Genomic DNA, 16641 nt, shown 5'->3' on the forward strand with positions numbered 1-16641 from the left:
AGTCTTAAGCTGCATCAGAGGAGGGTTAGGTTGGACATGAGGAAGAATTTCTCCACAGAAGGGGTGACTAGGCATTGGAATGGGCTGCCCAGGGAGGTGGTGGAGTCGCTGTCCCTGGAGGTGTTTTAAGAAAAGACTGGATGTGGCACTCAGTGCCATGGTCTGGTTGACAAGGTGGTGTTGGGTCATAGGTTGAACTTGATGATCTCAGAGGTCTTTACCAACCAAATGGATTCTGTGATTCTATGATTACTACAATTAAACACTGAGTCATTGTAAACAGATGCACATACTTTCATTTATGTTTCAATTCTTCTCGCTCTCTCTCAGGAAAGTGGAAATTACATATGTGATTTGGGTGATTTTTTCTTTTTGCACCTGGCCTATTTTTAAAAATTAAGAATTAAAATAATCTACTTTTCTTACCTCTTGGTAAATTAAAAAATGATTATGCATTTTCTTACAAAGCATGCTTCTCCTCAGTGTTCTCTTAGCATTTTAAATGTTTCACATACAGCATATGATTGGTCATTTTTGCTAAGTTTGCATGTAATTCATATATATATATTTAGCTAAGTCTAATCTCTTTGCAATAGCAATCTGTACATCTAACACAGAGATAAAAGTACCTAACTGTCATTTCCTTTGCTCAGTGTGTTTTTTTAGCAGTTCAGTGAAACCTGTATTGCTAATGAAAAGACATCTCTCAAAATGCATAAGTAGGTGCGATCCTGAATATTTTGACTATACCTTTTTGCTCAATTTCTAAGGCAGTACAGAACTATTTATTTTCAATTGTTTTAATTCAGTTATTCAGTCAGTATGGTGGGGTAAGTTATTGAATGTGGGGTAGGTTACCAAGTCTCATATTTTCTGTCAAAAGAAAAAGGAAATTAATTTGAGAAGAAGCTATGTAGAGAGGAAGCTGGAAAAGGAAGGAGCTGAGGACCAGAGAGGAAAATGGCATAGGGAGTCAGAAGGGGATGGTGGATATACAGATTTGATACAGAGTGGCTGGAAAAAGCAATGCATAATGGAAAGTGTGGATTTAATTAGCAGCTCCATTGTGGAAAGGAATCTGGGTTGGTTAAGTGACAACTGAAAAGGGGCATGAAAATAGAATGACAGGGAAGAGATATGAGTGGAAGTTTGATGGACTGAAAAATAAATTAAATTCATCAGGCTAATGCTCTAAGCTGGCAACAAAACATAGGTAAAGGTTCAGTTGCCCCAAAAACGGAGTAAACCACATATATCTCACTTAACTCTGGATATGGAATAAGTGGAGCCTAGAGTTACATTAGAAATCTGAGGGCAGAGATCAACAACTTAGCATAGGGGAGTAGCAAAGACAGGGAGCTAGAACTGATACAGATTATAAAAGCTTAATTTCCTAAGACTGATTGATCCCACATTGGCCTACGACTCAAGATTGTGTCAGTGCTGTCAGCAAATATTTGTTAGCCCTGTAGCACAGTACGTTTCCTGCCTAGTGAACAAAGCCCAAGTACCTTACAGGATTTGAAGTAAGCAGCATTTCTTTGAAGAAATGAAGTCTCTATGCATATACATAGGAAAATTGAATTAAAGTTAAAATTCAATCAACCACGTTCTGGGATTTCTTAAATTGCAGGTCTTTGATTTTGCAATTCCAATAAACTTCTTCTGAAGTAGTTTGTTTATAGTAATCCCATATGAATTACTCACAACTGAGTTTCCTAAAATCCAGTTCTGCATTTTTCTCATTTCATTCACTCTTACAAAGCTTTGTAAGGGAAAATACAAAAAAACTCAGTATTTGAGAAAGCTGCTGTAAATAGCATAGACTTAAAATGAAACACGAGTGTAGCTCATGTGTGAAAAAGGAAACAATCCCTGGGAATATTTTTAAGTACTTTGGGATAGTACAGAGATTGTAAGAGAACTGCAGGGGACAGTAAGTTTTTAATCTGTTTTTCTTTGCAACAGTGTGCTACTTAACATGTTAAAATTTTTGCCTGGGTTGTCATATAGGAAGTTCCAAGTTTCCTTTCACTGTGTGTGCCCCAAACTGAAAACATTTTAGTCTGGATGGGAATGTATTCTATTGTTTATTTACTGTGGAATGTTTTTAATTTTTAAAATTGTAATGGGAGATTGGATGCATAACGATGTCGTGTTTTGCAACAAAGTAACCACAGATCTGTCATTTTAAACAGAAAATAATTCCATTTTATGTACAGCATGGTCTTGTTTACAAACCGTATTTTAGCAAGTTCTGTTAAGTCAACAGATAATGTTTTTTAATATTTTATTTCTCAAACTGTCAGTGCTTCAGCACTGGTCTTTTTCTTTCTCCTTCATCAAAACTACTTGGAGTAAGTAGATTTCATGTAGAAATATCATGAAGATATTTCGTTACACTATGTTATGAAGTAGTTGGGTAAGTGCCTAGAATATTCTAATATTAGCCTGATTATTCTATTTTACTTGTTTAATTTACTTGTTACTGTTCAGAATTTAATATCAATAAACCTGTAACAAGACCTAGAGATGAGTTTAAGAGAAACATTCCAGTCTGGTATTTCTGATTAAAAGCACAGGACATGTCCAGTGGTAAAATGAAATGAGAATTTATGATTATGGCTTCTATTACCTTCAAGAATTATTCATGCCCAGAATTATTAGAATAAATTCCACTGCATTATTTTGCATCAGTACCATGACACATGATTTTGCCTGAGGGTATCAAGTCAATGGGTAATGCTTGCAATACTGCTTTTTCAATCATGGTTTGTTATAATGTCATTTCAAAGAGTAAATTTTTTCTCTCTGATTTATTTATCATCTTATTTGTAGCTGGATTAGGAACAGAGTAGTTTTTATTTTAAGGTAGGCATGCTGATGTGAATATAACTGCAGAAAATACCAGTTAAACATGAAAATTACATATAGAGATAATATATTGTCAGAGAAACTTCAGGTTATTGCTACTGAAAACTGTTATGGTACTGTCAAATGAAACATGCACAGTGTCTGCATAGTGTTGTGGAATATTATTATTGAATTTGTTGACATACTTCATATTTCTAGCACAATTAGTACTTCAGCATTTATGCTCTATAATTATAATAAAATTGTTTGCACTGTTGATAGTCTAATTAGTAAACATAGCTTAACTATTTAGTAAAATAGCTAATTACAAGAAAATCAAAAATCACCAATGGCCATTCTTAAAAATGAACCTCTCCAAAGAAAAAAACAAATGAAAAAGATTGGGAAAAGCAAAGAAGGAAAAGCACGTGAAAGTTGTTAGTCATGTTGCTTAGGAAAGTACTAGAACTTAGGAAAGTACTAGAAGACAGATTCTCTGATGTTATAACTATCCACAAAATGTAAAGAATGTATGTTGACCTTAATGAAGCTAAATACTGATGGGTAATTACTACACAGTTCCTTGGGCCTTGATTCTGTAATGTTTTTTTTTCATCAAGCAATGTTTCATGTTGAGAATGTTGTCTGACTGAGTACTGGTGGAATGAGCTGCTGTCCCTCAGGCTGGATAGCAGTATGAATATCAGGACCATGAAGAAGTTTCATTTTTCCACGGTACTTTCTGGCAGTGTTCATACTATGCAAGACAATCATTGATTACAATTATTTGAAAGCTCTAACATAATGACAGGATTGTATACATTTTTATATGGAATTGCTTTGCTTAGCCTTTTTTTCTTCCTCTATTTCTTCCCCATCCTCTTTTTGCTTGCTGTGAAAGTTACTGAGCACAGTGTTTCTTGTTAGCAGTTTGTCTAGCTGATGAGTCAGCTGAAGACTTCGGAGAAGTAGCCACTATTTTAGAGATCAGTGTTATGTTGTTTTCCCATACTTTCATTGGCAATTGAAGGCACTCAAGCTCCTATCAGTCAGTGCACTGCAGGAATGTATGGATCTTCCATAATGCTTCTCTGCAGCTGCTTTACAAAATTCTGGGTCTGTAAGTGGTGTAAAACTGCAAAGCCATTTGTTATGCTGAAGCTCAGAGCAGATTTATGTTTTCCACCAAAGACGTACAACATTCATTCTTGTAAAGTTAACAGTAGCATAGAGAAGGAAGAGAAAATTTCTGGCTTCCTGCTCAGTGTTTGCAAGCCTGCTTTCACCTCTGTCATGGCAGGTCAGAAGAGAGGGAATGGAGCTGGTTGTGATGCTGAAGGTAAGGCTGCCTGGCACAACATGACGGATCTGAATGACAGATGGAAATAAATCCTGGTGCATGGGCTGCGCCCAGTTATAGCTGGATCAAGGAGATACACATTTATCTGTTAAAAAGAAATGGAATCAGTCCCCATGGCTTAACATTGATATCACCAAATTCTGATACTAATGTCAAAAATTTTTAGGTGTTGATGGCGGCTCTGGGCTCCTCTTAGTAATTTTAGTAAAAATCTCTCTCTATTACCATACGTATTCCTTTTTGACATATAGCATATAAAACACAGCCCACTCTCCTGCTTAAGGTGCTGTTCAGTGACTCAAGTTCCACATGATAAAGCTAGAAAACAGGAGCTAGGTATTTTGGGAAGATATTAAAGAAATATGCTTGGGACAGGCTAGCTTTCACTCACATTTCTTGTATTAGTATAAATCATATAATAACCTATTAAATCAATATAAAAAAAGTAATGATGCTTGTCTTTAGGTTAGTAAACTCAAATATAGACAAAACCACATGATAATTATGTCAGCAAAATGCTTATTTTCCTTGAAATCAGTTCCTAGCTATTGTTATGAAGAGTTATTATGCATTTTCTCATAGGTTCCCTCAGACCTTGTGGCTTGTACCTTTTAGAGCTACTAGCTGCACTAGTTAATCGACAAGTTGGGTCTGCAAAAAATCACTCCAGAAAGTGATAGCTTTTGATAATGAGGAAGGTGGGAATATATTTTTGCAAGTAAACAACTTTTAAACAGGAAATAATTGAAACACTTGAAGCTGGCAACATCCTTCCTCTCCCTCCCTCACAGCTGCTCCTTTTGCTGAATCACTTGCCAGACACTGCCTGCACCTTCTCAGAAACCCACTAACCCACTTATCCATTCAGATAAAACAAAAACAGGTTATGCTTTTTTTCAATCTGCTCTAAGTCTTAACTAAGACCCAAATAAGTTTATCTAGACTACTGCTCTATTCTGGGTGCTCTTGTTTGCTTTTTCACTGGCTGGTGGTTGGAGTAAATTTGTGTGGTTCTGTAAATCTTGGCTTGAGTAAAATGTTCTGAGTCGTTATATAGATATTTTAGTCTGAGTTTGCATCTACCTGAGAAAAAATCAATTCAGAAATGTCTGAACTCAAATTCCACTGAAATTTTCTCTTCACTGCTTTCTTCAATTTTACCTCCCTGTCTTGTTCTCCAAATGAAAGTGCTGAACTGCAGAAGCTCATCAGCGTGTTCAGTACTGTAAGAACTGTTAGCATAGGAGGCACCATTAGGAGGTCATGTCAAGTCAGTCATTCAATAACTCCTCCATCCTGGTTTGGCTTTAGTGTTTTTCTACCCTATTACTGATGTCCTCCATTCTGTCCTTCTCTCCTGCTTTTTTTTTTTAACTTATTTTTAGAAAATGTTACTAGCATCTACATATTTATGATTCCAGGATAAACCTAATTGAATTTGATGGGGACCAAGGATATATACAACTCAAAGTGTTTATTCTGGGATTTGCAATAACTTAATTGTCAATAAATAGAATGTCCAATTAGTTGTGCCATGGAGTGAATTTGGATAATTTTTCATCAATCAGTCTGTATAATCTGATTACCTCTCTTCTGATTGACCTTTCTGGGAGAAGATGTAAGTGTGTAGCTGAAACAAACATATGCTCTTCCTGTCTGTCTTGTCTTCTCTTGGGTTTTCCTGACTCAGGTGCATTGACAGTGGTCCTTGTACTTGTCACATCCAAGGATTCTTAGACATCTGCATTCAACACATTCAATGGTTGCCTTTGGAACTCAGGTTTTTGTTTGAAAATTATGCTTTCCTTGCTAGAGGATGACTTTTTTATGACCTCTGTGTTTTCAAGTTTACTTTTTATTGTGAGCTAATGGAAATATTCAGGCTTGTGAGGCAGCTCAGGCTTCCCAGTGGAAAACAGCAGTGAACTTGTATGATTTCATAAGGCTTGTTTGCTAAGGTTCACCAGAAATCCATACTGCTCACTGTAGTCAAATGGAAAAGCCTCTGGGATGTCTTTAATTTTGCATTGAGACCTTCCTTTTCTTCTCACTGGATTTGTGTACTGTCAGTTACAGGAACCTTTAACTCTCAAAAACAGGAAGCAAATTAAATTATATAGGTATAAAGCACGATGTGGGTGCCCACATATATTTAGCTTTGCAAACTTTGAACAGTTGATAGAACAACATACTTTTTGCTTTCTGGTCTCTTTGTTCTTTCTTGCTTGCTTGCTTGCTTGCTTGCTTTTCTTACCTTCAGGCTGATCTCATTTCTGTTTTTAAGGAATTTTGTAGTACAAGCCCCAAAACTTTCTTGCAATTCTGATCATACAATAAATGAAAATGTGACTAGTTTAAGCTTCCAAATGTCTTTTTATTTCTTTTCTCCTCAGTATTTTGTGGATTAGAAGAAGTGTTTGGGGCTATTGTCACATATTACATTTAATATTAATATATCAATAAACAGTTTTATGTACTACAGCTACTTGTTTAAAAATATGTTAACGATGGTTGCTATAGCACTCCTAGAAATTCTCCCATAAAAGTGTTGGTTGTTTGAACCTATTCTAACTTGTTGGTTTTATTTCTGTATATGGTCATTTCAACATTTTCACAGATGAGAATTAATTTAATGCTCTACCCATTTATTGTCAGAACCTTTCACTGAACTCAGTAAAATAGGACCATTGAGTACAAAAGATAGCTGCAGTCAATCTAAGAATTGCAGGAAATATTAAAACAAAAATACTTCAGTGCATTGTTTTGTGGATATGTGATTGTACAGACTTTTTGGATGCAATGCTCAGACAATCTCACAAGCTGAATATTTTCAGCTTGGTATGCAGGAGTTTAGGTCAAAATAATCCAAAAATCACAAAATAATGAAATGTATACCCACATTGTCAGGTATACATTATAAAAAGCTGATTTAGTAAACGCAGCTTCTTCCTAAAGTTTCTGCAGTGCTGATGTGACCTGTGTGCCATGGTGGTGCATCAACACTTGCACTGGAGAACTGGCCCGGGGACAGAGAACAGGTGGGGTAACACTCAGGTCAGGTAAACACACAGGAACATTCTCACTGGCAATCATGTGGAAGATATGATGGATTACTTATGTTTCTTCCTTCACAGTTCTTTCTGTAAGCCTCTTTTATTAATTTAATTAACAGCTGCTTATATTTTTTCAAGGATACAAATGCTATTTGAGCAAATGGGATCAGAGAAATAGGAGTGTGACCAATTTAATAGTTTTGTACTTTTAGTCTGTTTAGCCATTGAGGTATATTTTATCAGTTGTGGGTCTGATGTTATGGTGCACTGCTTCACTGAATGCCATGGCCTTTCATAGCTAAAGAAGCTATTGCAAGGAATGTAAGCAGCCTCATCTCTTCATTTGTCCCAATTATCTTTAATTAAAAATCTTCAATTGACTTGGCATAAGTGATGACTTGTGAAGATGTCACTAAAGTGACAAATACATGTGTAAGAAATGTAAGGTGCATTGTGGTAATGGCTGATTAAGCAAGTCCTGTTGCTATCATCATTCATCTACATCTGACTTTACCCATAAAACTTATTTTTAGAATGGACTCTGCCCAAGCACAATGAACAATTAAGTTCCAAGTTTGCAAATGACAGTCTGTCCTCTTCTTTTCTGTTGTTCGTTTATCATTGTCTTGCTTATAGACACTGTGATAATTTGAGATGTAAACTGATGGGGGTTTAGACTGCTTGGTATTTATCATTCAGTGTACAGGTAGAACTACAAAGCTAGGTATGATCATGTTGTCATTATATCTTCATTTTAATAACTTTTAAAAGAAAAGGAAGTATTAAGGTAATTAAACTGCTGTGAATGTGTCACATGTTAATATGAAAATCAGTGAGAGAAGACAAAAATTAAATTTAAAATCCCTAAACACCTTGTGTAAGGTTTTGCCATTTTAAAGCATGCAACACAATCCTGGACACAAAGAAAAGGTTAGAATAAATGTGTATGTTAATGACATTCCAGGTGCTTGTCTAGAAGCAAAGTTGTATCAAAGAGTATTTGTAAATTATTAACAAGATACTGTTGGCAATAATCTCTGTGCCCTTCCTCCCCTCCCCAATTTATTTCATGTAATAGTATGTCAGAAGGAGTCCAGGCAGACCTTAGTGATTATGGTCCTTCAGGGTCTTTTGCAAAAGGAAGGGATGTGCCTCATACACAATGTCATTGTTTTCAAATAGATCATGAAACCTGCTAGAGTATGACTGCCTTCTTTCTGAATTACGGCTGTAAAGCATATAAAGTCATGGCTCTGAAAAGAGCAGGAAAAATGGGATATGGAAGGAAATTACTTGGTCTTTAAGGGCACAGTTTGGCTGTGACTTATTCAAGAACAAAGGTTCAAATAGTTTATAAAGCAGAGTTGTGCCAGTAATTAATTAGGAAACTTCATACTTTATTCTTGTTCTTCACCTAATACCAAGGATTATAAGGATTTAAATAAAGAAATAATCAAATTTCCCCCACATGTCTTATCCTCAGAACAGTGGATTTCACATGCACATACAAACCTGGAGTACTTCGTTCTGCAGCAGATTCTGCTGGCTCAGAGCCATCAAATCACATTTCATCAATGACAATATTTTAGATACTTGTATTCAAACTAATTCTCTAAGTTCATCTTGAGATGGGGTAGATAGTAATGAAATGCTATAGTGACAGGCTAAGAGTTATTCATAGTATTACTCAAGTGTAATAGATTATTTAATTTGGTGTTGGACAACACACTTATTGCCAAGCAATTTGGTAATAAGCAGTAGGATTATCAGTCTGCCTGGAATACAATTAAATGTGTGCTTTTCAAGAAGGCTGTGCTGTTGGCTAATGCTGATTTAGATAACTAAAACTAGAATTCTGCTTTATTAAGTAATGGTTTTGTTTTGCTGGACTCATCATAATAAAATATGATATGAAACCAAGTGACAGTAGAAGTATAACATGCATGAATTTTGGCCATGATTGTTAGGATATCATAAAGCTATGCTAGCTCTGTGCCTTCACTCTCTTCACTCTTCCCTTTCATCAAAAGTATTATTGATCATTAATGCCAAAATGAAAAATAAGAGGTAGCAATTCATATAAGAAAACTTTTGGATGGCAGTTGTTCTACATTAGGTGTAGTTAATGGCCATTTTTGCAACCACAAATGTAATATTTACATCCATTGAAATGACAGAATTGATTAAATGGGATAAGAGAAAAATGATACCAGAAGCTCCAGAGCATTGTTTTTTGTAAATTTGATTGATGTTGATGGGGCATGTTTTGGATCTGCAGAATATTAGTAAGAAGATGAAATAAAATCACAACTAGGTGAGCAGTTCATTACTTCTCTTGAGCAAAAAGAAAAAAGCAAGAAAGAATGGTAGTGAATGCAATAATCAAATTTGCATCACTGTGTAAGCTCTGCATAGGTTGACATAGAAGGAAAATCATAGGTTATGATTAACATTAATAACACTTACATTGCTAAAGCAGTTGGCAGATATCAGCTAGAGATTCATTTAGAAACATTGCTTGTAGCTACTGAGAATGGTATTCAGCATCAAATACTTTGTATTAGAAATTTTCCCTGTCAAGCAAATGAAATGAGTTTAGCTTCCAGGAAAACATAAAGTGACAGAACAAAAGAAATGGAATGCAATTTGGGGTTCCAGAGATATGAAGAGCTTCTATTAAAGTGTGTCTGTAACATCTGTCTACAAGTGTAAAATTTTTTTTTCTTGTTTTACTTTTCTTCTTCTTTTTTTTTTTTTTTTGCAATAATGTAGGTGTATGGATTGCCCTCTTTTTCTTAGTAATACTAAAAGAAAAAAAAGAACAAAAGAAAGAACAAAAAAATCCCTAAGATCCTGTCATCCCAGGAGATCTTGAGGAACAAAATATCCCCAGTATTGTTATCCAATGGGCAGTTGTTGATGTCTTCTTTCCCTTTCTTTTATTCTGTTCAATTTTTATTCTCTACCATTTTTTCTTCTCCTGTCTATGTGAAAAAGTACAGTATTTTCCCTGTTCAATGTTGTTTGTAGGTTCCTTTTATTCCAGAATCTGACATTTGAACTTCCTAGGAAAAAAGGAATATTATTTGTCTATGCTTTGTAAGCAATCTTTGCTACTGCAGAGACAACTTTAGTCAGTCAGTTCTCGGTTGTAAATCTCTGGTGCCAGATGTTGCTCCACCATCCATGGGTCTACTCTGATCTAGTTATGGACTCCTCTTCCTGACCCATTCCCCTGAGTGTGCTGGACAGCACAGCCCTCCTGGAGGAATTGCTTGGCAGCAGAGAGAGCAGAGGTGTTGGTTGTTCCTAAGCATTGTGTAGTCAACTTGAAAGGAATTTATCAGTAGGTTCTCTAGACAGCATGTCCTCTTTCACAGTAGAAAATAAATCTAGAAACTTAACCTTGAAGTTTTCACAACACTGGAGTTTGATTGTTCAGAGCTGAACACTGATTTAGAATTCAAATGATTCAGGAATTGCTGAAATATTAACTATTCTTTCTAGCTTCCAAACTCCTCTAAATTGAGAGGTATCACTGTTTTAATATTCACCTAGCTTAGCAGATTTTAAAATTATTATTGGACTTTAGTGCTGAAAGGAATGCATAAGGCTATGTACTTTATTGTATCAGGCATCACAGGGGAGATAGGCTTGTGAGTATTCCTGTGTAAAAAATAATCTCTTGTATTTTCAGAAGTGCAGGCATGAAAAAACTTCATTTTACTGTAAAACATTCAGCAGGAGGGTGTGTAAAGAAAAAAAAGCTTGGCTTTTAATTGATGCTTTTAATTCTTGGCTAGGTACAATTAATGTCACCATCAAATCAGCTTGAATGCACTTATAGAGAACATTACTGTATTAATTTAAGCACATTTATGATTTTATGAAGGAAGTCCTGCTATTGACCCTCATGGAAAGAAAATGTAAGTATGATCTGAGGTGCATAGGGTCTTGAAAAAATAAAACAAAGTCATAAGCTAGTCATGAGAAGTGAAAACATCAAGCAGCATTAAAATTCTTTTTTAACTTGCTTTTGCATTTCAGGGTAGGCGCACTGATGAAGACAGTGTTTTCTATAGAGGATACAACGGGTAGAACTGTCAAAAATTACTTCCTTTTCAACAGCAAAAAAACATCAATTGAAAATTCTTTATAACACCCTTATTGACTTTCTTTTTAATTTTTTTTCACAGAGGATCTTTCTCAAAGCTGGAAGTGAGGAAGAAATCTTTGCACATCTTGGCTTGGATTATGTCGAACCATGGGAAAGGAATGCTTGAAATGATTTGCCAGTGTACATTCATCAGCTGACAGCAATGGTCTTTCTGCTCATCTTGCAGTCCGGTTTTGCTATATATACATATATATAATACGTGTTTCTATGACAACTAAAAAAATTAACTAAGTATTAGAAGCCATTTGTACATGCTAATGTTCCTAGGAGATAAGAGTTTAAGTTTTTCAAAATCTTTTCCAATCTTTTCTGGTTTTGAAGTTTCTGTGTGGGAGTGGTAAGACTGAGCTTGTTTTGCGGGGGGGAACTTGGAACTGATGAGGTTTTTGCTTATGGTAGGAATTTAACATTAGTATGAACAATACTTGCTTTTAAAAATAGTCAGCTAGAACAATATGTAAATAATTCAAAACATTTGCGCTGAGTCAAAACATTACTGAAATGTATGCTGGTCTGTAACTGTGTTTCTTATGTATTTTGCTGAATCTATGTATAAAATTGCTCAGTATATAACACTTAATGATCTAGGCAGTAACTACGTCGCAGTCTCAGCAACTTGAGGCTTCAGTTGTAATATTTTCCCAGGTAGGACACCATTCTATAAAAGCTGTAAACAAGTTGATAATTCAGTGAGAGTTAAAAAACATTTCACAGGAAGGGATTTTGAAAGGAAAAGTGGAATAACTCAGTAGCAATCTTCAATTGTACAGAAAAATACCATAAATTTAGAATACTGATTTGGACTAAAGAAGATTCAGATTATGTGGGGTGATGGTCCTCAATCAGGAATTTGAATCATATCAATTTGAAGCATGAGAACCACTGTTTTAACTGTCAGGCTGGTGACTGCTCCAAGACAAAATATTTTAATTATCTGTGCTCAATTTAGATAGCTGGAAATGTATTTATTAGTAAGTGTAAATGCATTGGAATGGGAACTTGTAAAAACTTGAGCTGTTGGGCTATTGGCTGCTCTAGAGTGGTATTCCCAGAATAGAATTTAGTCAGAAATTCATCTAGGATATGAGAGGCTTTCTGATAAAAGCCCTACAAGATATTTTGGTTTCAGAAAATGTCCAGGTAACCCTTGTGACCATAGTGATAATGAAGGATTTATAATACATTTATCCTTTAATAAACAGGGGCATTCAGCACTTTAGGAAATGAAGCTATTTACTGATCATTTGCCATTTGTAGAATAAAGGTGATTAAGAACACCAGGACTGATCAAATAATTTTCTTTCTTCGAAGTCTGAACTTTTTTTCCTCTGTCAAGGCTGACTACACCTCTTGTCAAGATGAGTAAAGAATGGCAATGACAGGGCTGTGCACAACAGTTATTACTGACAGTGAAGGCTTCCCATATTCAAACAGTATTTGATACTAAGAAAGAGTATGCTTAATTTTTTTACTCATTACTTTCAACTGGGGAATAGACTTTTAGAGGATTGTGTTGTAAACTATTCTAAAACCTCAGTCAGGGTTTTAGAAAAATGGGATAATGGCAGGAACTTGCTTCTTGCCTGTTTCAATAAAACCATCCTATTTAAGTACAGTTTTGCTGACTGAGCTGAAAATACAATGCTACTTCCTAAACTCCTCTAACTATAAAGCACTGGCATTGCTTCCTGCTTTATAGTGCTGATGTATGAAGTATCTTCTCTGTGTTTTTCATCAGGATGCTGACACTTAAGTGGCAGCGACATTTTTCAGTCCTAATGGAAGAAAACAAAAGCGATGTTACCTTGTCTGAATATTCTTTCTACTTGGCCAACATTTATCAGAAATTACACATTCTGGTTGTGCTGTTTCTGCAAACTTCAAGACACACATGAAATATCAAACATTCTGAATTCCACATAAATAAATAACTCCCATCTTGGGTGCTTATGCATCACTTACAATGATACCACCTGTAAGGGAAAAGATACCAACACAAGTTCTGTCAGCTCCTCCAAGACTGGAAGAAATCAGCATATCACTTTATTCTTTTATTTCCATCAATTTTTCTGAACTTTAGAATACATCTTAGAGATTACTCACTGAATCAACTATTATAAAAAATTATGGAACTGATAAATGAGGGGTTGTGTTAAAGAGAAGAGCAGATTAGATGACCAGGAGGTTTGACCATGAAGACAATGCACACCCTCACTGGAGAAGCTGCTACCCCAGTCACTGTCGCAGGTACCGTGTGCAGGATCATCCCTGGTAGCACCAGCCAAACCAGTCAGCTGAGACTATAGTCAGAAAAGATAAAAGTCAGGAGAGCTGGGATGGAACAGGTTAAAGGAAATAAACCCTTTATCAGCTGAGCTCTTTACCCAGAGATCCATGAGCTAGTGAAAACTCCCTCTAGTGTGATGGAACTGTTGGAGTCAATGGCAGCAAATCTTCTGAACTCATGAAGGACAGGTGAGGCCTCGGGGCCTGGAAAGGGCAAGAACAGACCAATGTTTTTAATAGGAGGAAGGGAAGAGAATTTCAGATCAGTGCACTTAATACCTCCTAAATTGCTAGAATGATTAATAGACTGTGTTTTTAAAGCACCTAGAGGAAAATAAAGTGATAAGTTATTGGTAACTTGTTCATCAGAAACAAATCATATCAAACTAATTCAGTTGTAAAGTCCCTGGAGGCTGTTTTCTAAAACGCCTGTCCCTCCTCCCCTGCTTCTACACCGAGGCAATTTGGCAAGCATTGAGTAGAGAAGGATCACTGGTTTAATAGGCATCTACATACTAACTCTCTAAGAATTAATCTGTAACTCTATCTCTGGGAAAAAGTGAAAAGTAAAAGGAAAGCCAGTTTTTTTGGTTTTTTTTTCATGGTTTGAAGTAATATATGATTTGTCAAATAATCTCTTAGAGCAAAGGCAATGAGATATGTTTAGTTGGGTGGGTAATAACGTAGTTAATGTCTAGAGGACTAATGCACTGAAGGAAGAGCTAATTCTATCTACACAGCTCTACAAAATTGCAAATCTGGACAACCTAAATACACAACTGAAGCCACATGGACTTTCTGCAAATAACTGGAAACCTGAGAACTGCTGCTACTTTGCATAAATAACTCCAGAATGTTAAAAAAACCCAACCCCAAGGATTTGCACATGTTATAAACCCCCCAAAATAATGTCTTTTCTACTGTTTATGGGCAGAATTATTTGGCTTTTTCAGGTGAGACCATCTTATTCCTAGGTATGAAATATATTCTTTTGCTTTTTCAACAGCTCTTTCTTTCTATTATACAGTTTTCTTTGGCAACTGCAGTAAAAATAACCAAGTCCTGGGTCTAACAGGTTAATTGAAGTCACATAAACAGATGAAGACAGAGAACTCTGTAAACCTTCCTTAAGAGGAAGCAGTCTTTAGCCCTGTTGTGTAGATGCACAAAGTGTCTTTTGCTTTAATCAGGGTGCTTCAAATGTAATTTGTTTTAACTGAAGAGGCTCCTTAAGTATACTGTAGGATATCCTTGAAAGCACCAGCTGTTATGTGGAATGCTGTGAAAATGTATGTTGTGTCACCCTGACCTAAGGCCCTTTGCTAAAGCCAATCAATCACCTCACAAAATGTCAAACAATAACTGGAAAAGGCTTTCTCCCACAAATGCTGCTCAAATGCCTCAGAATACTTAATTCAGAAATCTATTTAATGTCTCCTTCAATAAATGTGTATTATAGGCAACCCATAAAATCTAACACTGTATTTCAGTGGGTGCCTCCAAACAAATACTATTCTCCAATACGACCGGTGATACAGAAACCCCTCGTGTGTTGCACTGAGTGGGGGGGAGGCTGAACTACATATCCCAGAAGCCCAGGTGCCTCAGGGAAGTCTCTTGGCTGATGAGACTCAATCCCACCTGCAGGTGGTGACTGACCATGGGGAGAGAAGGAGAGAGAATATGTGTTGGGTAAGTACAAAGCCCGCAGTTTTCTGTTTTAGTAAGTAAACACACTTATTTGAAAAGCAAGCTACTTTTTTTTTTTTTTTATTGTTGCATACATTTGATTTCAGTTCCTTTGTGACTGTGCAGCAAAAAATAATACTACATGGTATATTTCCTTTTGTGTTTCATTCTCTCCAAAATCAACATGCTGATTCAAAGGGATTTTTGGAAATGGCAAAGCTTCCCAGATCCTTTCCCACCATTTTGACGTTTTAAGGGAATAACATTTATATGAAACAAACTCAGACACATTTTTATTAAATAAATAAAGCCTTTTTAGCAGGACTAGTATAATTTCATGTGTTTGTTCCTATATATACACATACTATGTCCCAGTTATCCTAAGTCTTCTGTCAGCTTCAGTGTCTTTTCCTCTTAAGGAAGCTATGCATTAAGATATAATAGAAAATAGCAAGAAGGATCTCCATTTTAAAATAATTGATGATTTTTCTGCTGGGGATATGCAGATTATATTCCAGAAACTGGTGGTTGCAACACTGAGAGAAAAAAGAGCAAATAATAAAAAAATCACCCAGCACTTTGAAAATAAAATAATAATCTTCATATTTTTCTAACCACTAAAAGAGAGATGACTTCGAATTTTCTTCACAGCTGGGTAGATATAACTTCAAAATTGGAGCTTGGCAAGGTTATGTAATTGTGTGACTAGGTAGGAGTGTTTCTGCAGTTGGAAACTGTTGCTGATGATAAAAGTCTGAACGTGTTCCATTTTTAGTAGCCTAAGGATGGGTTGAAAGACCACTTGGGCCTGTGGCTTCCATAAGTGTACTCTATAAATCCCACACTTCAACGTGCAATGGTGGGGAAATTTTGCCTTTGCACTCTTCTGACACACAAAAGATCAAAAGATGTGGAGAGGATACCTGGGATCTACTGCTTCCAGCGATCCTGGAATCCTTTGGTTCTCCTTTAAACTATATTTTGGTATATGAATTGGGTTTCTATGTTTTAAACTAAACTAAGGTATCAGAGACATAATTCTATGCCTTTTGTCGTTTTACAGTATGCTTTTAAATGTGTTAAAGACTGCTAAAAAGTGTATTTTGTGTTGGCGTTACGTGAGTGGGAAGTGGTTGTTTTGGAAACCCTTACAGACTGGTTCCAGGGCTGTAGCAGTTGCAGGGCTCTTGACAAATGATTGATGATTTAATTTGAATCCTTCA

General features: G+C 36.0%; 1 protein-coding gene across 15 annotated transcripts in view; it reads left to right on the plus strand.

Moving 5' to 3' along the window:
- DNTT (DNA nucleotidylexotransferase) overlaps positions 1-13207 on the plus strand; it is a 140087-nt gene extending 126880 nt beyond the window's left edge. For 8 of the 15 annotated variants that reach the window (XM_069019748.1, XM_069019746.1, XM_069019750.1 and 5 more), the window contains one exon: positions 11463-13206. In XM_069019748.1, the coding sequence (XP_068875849.1) occupies positions 11463-11549 (87 nt within the window). In that variant the 3' untranslated portion in view covers positions 11550-13206. Of the gene's footprint in view, positions 1-11462 lie in introns of all 15 variants that reach the window. The other 7 variants (XM_069019741.1, XM_069019753.1, XM_069019754.1 and 4 more) reach the window with 2 other exon arrangements.
- Positions 13208-16641: the final 3434 nt, after the last annotated feature.

Source organism: Aphelocoma coerulescens, chromosome 6 (genome assembly GCF_041296385.1).
Source record: "Aphelocoma coerulescens isolate FSJ_1873_10779 chromosome 6, UR_Acoe_1.0, whole genome shotgun sequence".
In the NCBI taxonomy this organism is placed as follows: Eukaryota; Metazoa; Chordata; class Aves; order Passeriformes; family Corvidae; genus Aphelocoma; species Aphelocoma coerulescens.